This window comes from Drosophila mojavensis, unplaced genomic scaffold (assembly GCF_018153725.1).
Source record: "Drosophila mojavensis isolate 15081-1352.22 unplaced genomic scaffold, ASM1815372v1 contig_36, whole genome shotgun sequence".
Lineage (NCBI taxonomy): Eukaryota > Metazoa > Arthropoda > Insecta > Diptera > Drosophilidae > Drosophila > Drosophila mojavensis.
The window spans coordinates 9,577,541-9,579,960 of NW_025318858.1; the positions used below are offsets into that span (position 1 = coordinate 9,577,541).

Genomic DNA, 2,420 nt, shown 5'->3' on the forward strand with positions numbered 1-2,420 from the left:
GATGGATAGATTTTTAGATGACGGCTACACAATCAAAGGCGGTTCATTTGTTTCATATATCATTTTGTCAGTCTATACATTATTGTATTTTAGAGACACTAAAGGGTATGCTCTGGTAGCTCAGATGGCTTCTGTCACGCTATGGTTGGGGCCACGACCAATGACAGCCTGTACTATTTACATTGCGGAAACTGCTATATCGAATGTGATTGCTATAACCAACAGAATGGAAATGATCGAAGAGAAGGCCCTATCATTTTAACAATGTGTCTGGCAGCTTTTTACACTCTGATACAATAGAATTTTAAACAGCCACAACTTCATTGTCGTATACCATTCATCTTATACTGAGTATGGGACTCATAGTACACATATGTATTCTGGGTATACACTAGTCGCATCTTGAGCTAAATTTCTAAAAGTGAACTACAAAACTTTTTGGTTCTCAAAATATATATCCATCAAAGCATGCCTTTTATAGGAATCTCAGGAACATTTGATTAGTATCAATGGAAAAACAATACAATTCATAGATTTTTAGTCAGTCTAAATTATTTTGTATGTATTTTTAGTTTTTAAATTTTTAAATTTTAAGATGGGTGTATTTCGAATTGGGTTTTTTAATCTTTTTATATATTTCTGCTGTGCATTTCTATATTCAGTTCCAAGTGAGCGTCAATTATATTTATAAGTATTGAATGACTGCAGACTAAATTTTACAGATGTAAGCGGCCAAAATAATATGTGTTTCAATTGCACCGATTTGATGGACTGCCGAGCTTCCAAGCATTATCTAAAGTACGGACATAAAGAGGATACGGGCAAGGTAGTTCGAAAGAAACCAGGTGATGCATCTGACCCATTGATAAGTAAATGTCTAGATGACGGCTATACAATAAAAGGTAACGGTGCATTTGTTTCACATATCACTGGGTCTGCAATTTATTCCGTTGTATTTTAGAGACACTAAAGGGTACTATATGCTCTGGCAGCCCAGATGGCTTTTGTCACGCAATTGGTGAGGCCACTACTAATTTCTCCATTTCTTACTCACATTGCGGAAATTGCTATATCGAATGTGATTGCTACAACCAAGAGAGTGGCAATGGAACTGGAAGAGAAGGCCCTATAATTTTAACAATGATTCTGGCGGCTTTTTACACTCTGATACAATAGAATTTTAAACAGCAAATTAAGGAGTCTATATGGCTATTCTTCCATCTACATATATATTCTATTTGATACTAAATACGTAACTGAATGCTATTTCGCGCTAAAGTCTAAAGACTATATCTTACCTCTTAAGAATAAGTGGGAGCAAAGCAGATAATAGTGATATCGTAAAATCATTCATGTATATATATCTTATATGGACTGCCACAACTCCTTCTGCCTGTTAGTGTAGTAACGGCATCATTTCTCATTTCTCAGTTCAACATTCACTTGTTCCCTCACTCTCTGCGACCAAGCAGACTACAATCAGATTACATCATTTGCATTATTCGCTCTCCAAAAGATGTGAAAGTTGATTAACAGTTAGTTGCTTGCCATATCGTACTTCTTTTTGATTATCGGTTGGATTTGCACATACATACATATATTCTTTTGGGTTTATATATGTATGTATGTAATTATATTTGAATTTGTCAGATGACTTCCACTCAAAGCAAGCATATATGTATATGTACATATGTTTATTTGTGTGCTTGCAGTTGTACTTAAACAATAACATAGATACCATATAGCTGCACTACTCGCACTTTCTTGTGTTGCTTTGGCTCCGTGATAGCAAAACGAAATATACCCCTCCTGCTCTGATCATATGACTTTACTCTTTGCTGTTACGAGAGTGAATGAGCTGCAATCTTGAGTTCATTGTTATGAGAAGAGGGAAAAGGAATTCGAGTATTTTGAGTATTTAGTTTAGCACAGCTTTAAGAGAGTGCAACTTGTGCGTGAATATGTATTGATCTCTGATGAATGTGTATGTATGAGGGAATAGCATCAGAATGAACAGAGCGAGCAGTCTCAGATACAGATTTTCATACATACATCTGTATACATACATATATATTACATAATTCTACCAACTGCCTAAATCTATTAAAGTAAATACCAAGCCGAAAATCAACATTCTTTGTTTATGTTTGACATTAGGAAAAACTTTTTTGCTACATACTTTTGCCGTTAAAGCTACGCACAGATAGAGAGCAAAGGAATGCTCCCCTGACAGCATCGCCAAAGTGGCTAATTACCTAGTAGAGCAAACTCTAAGAGCAACATACAAATGTAGGTATGTATGTGGGTGTATGTGTGCATGTGTGTGAGTGTGTGTAGTAGTAGTAGTAGTAGCTGCCCCAAGGCTATTCAACGCTAACAAGGACATCACAGCTTGTATCTCCTCATGTGTGTCTGTGTGT

The 2,420-nt window shown here is 36.0% G+C and overlaps 1 protein-coding gene across 1 annotated transcript; it reads left to right on the forward strand.

The window, feature by feature from the left end:
* The first annotated feature begins 486 nt into the window (after positions 1–486).
* Positions 487–1,278, forward strand: LOC26528016. Its single transcript, XM_015165172.3, has 3 exons — positions 487–668; positions 723–902; positions 962–1,278. Exons 1-3 carry the CDS (start codon positions 596–598, stop codon positions 1,174–1,176), a joined length of 468 nt encoding a protein of 155 aa, XP_015020658.1. The 5' UTR covers positions 487–595; the 3' UTR covers positions 1,177–1,278.
* The last annotated feature ends 1,142 nt before the right edge of the window (positions 1,279–2,420 follow it).

Bases quoted from the DNA above. Each gene is read 5' to 3' on its own strand.
- LOC26528016 (XM_015165172.3), top strand. From the start codon at position 596: ATGGGTGTATTTCGAATTGGGTTTTTTAATCTTTTTATATATTTCTGC. The intron at 669-722 runs GTGAGCGTCAAT...TAAATTTTACAG, and splicing joins ATTTCTATATTCAGTTCCAA to ATGTAAGCGGCCAAAATAAT. The intron at 903-961 runs GTAACGGTGCAT...GTTGTATTTTAG, and splicing joins TGACGGCTATACAATAAAAG to AGACACTAAAGGGTACTATA.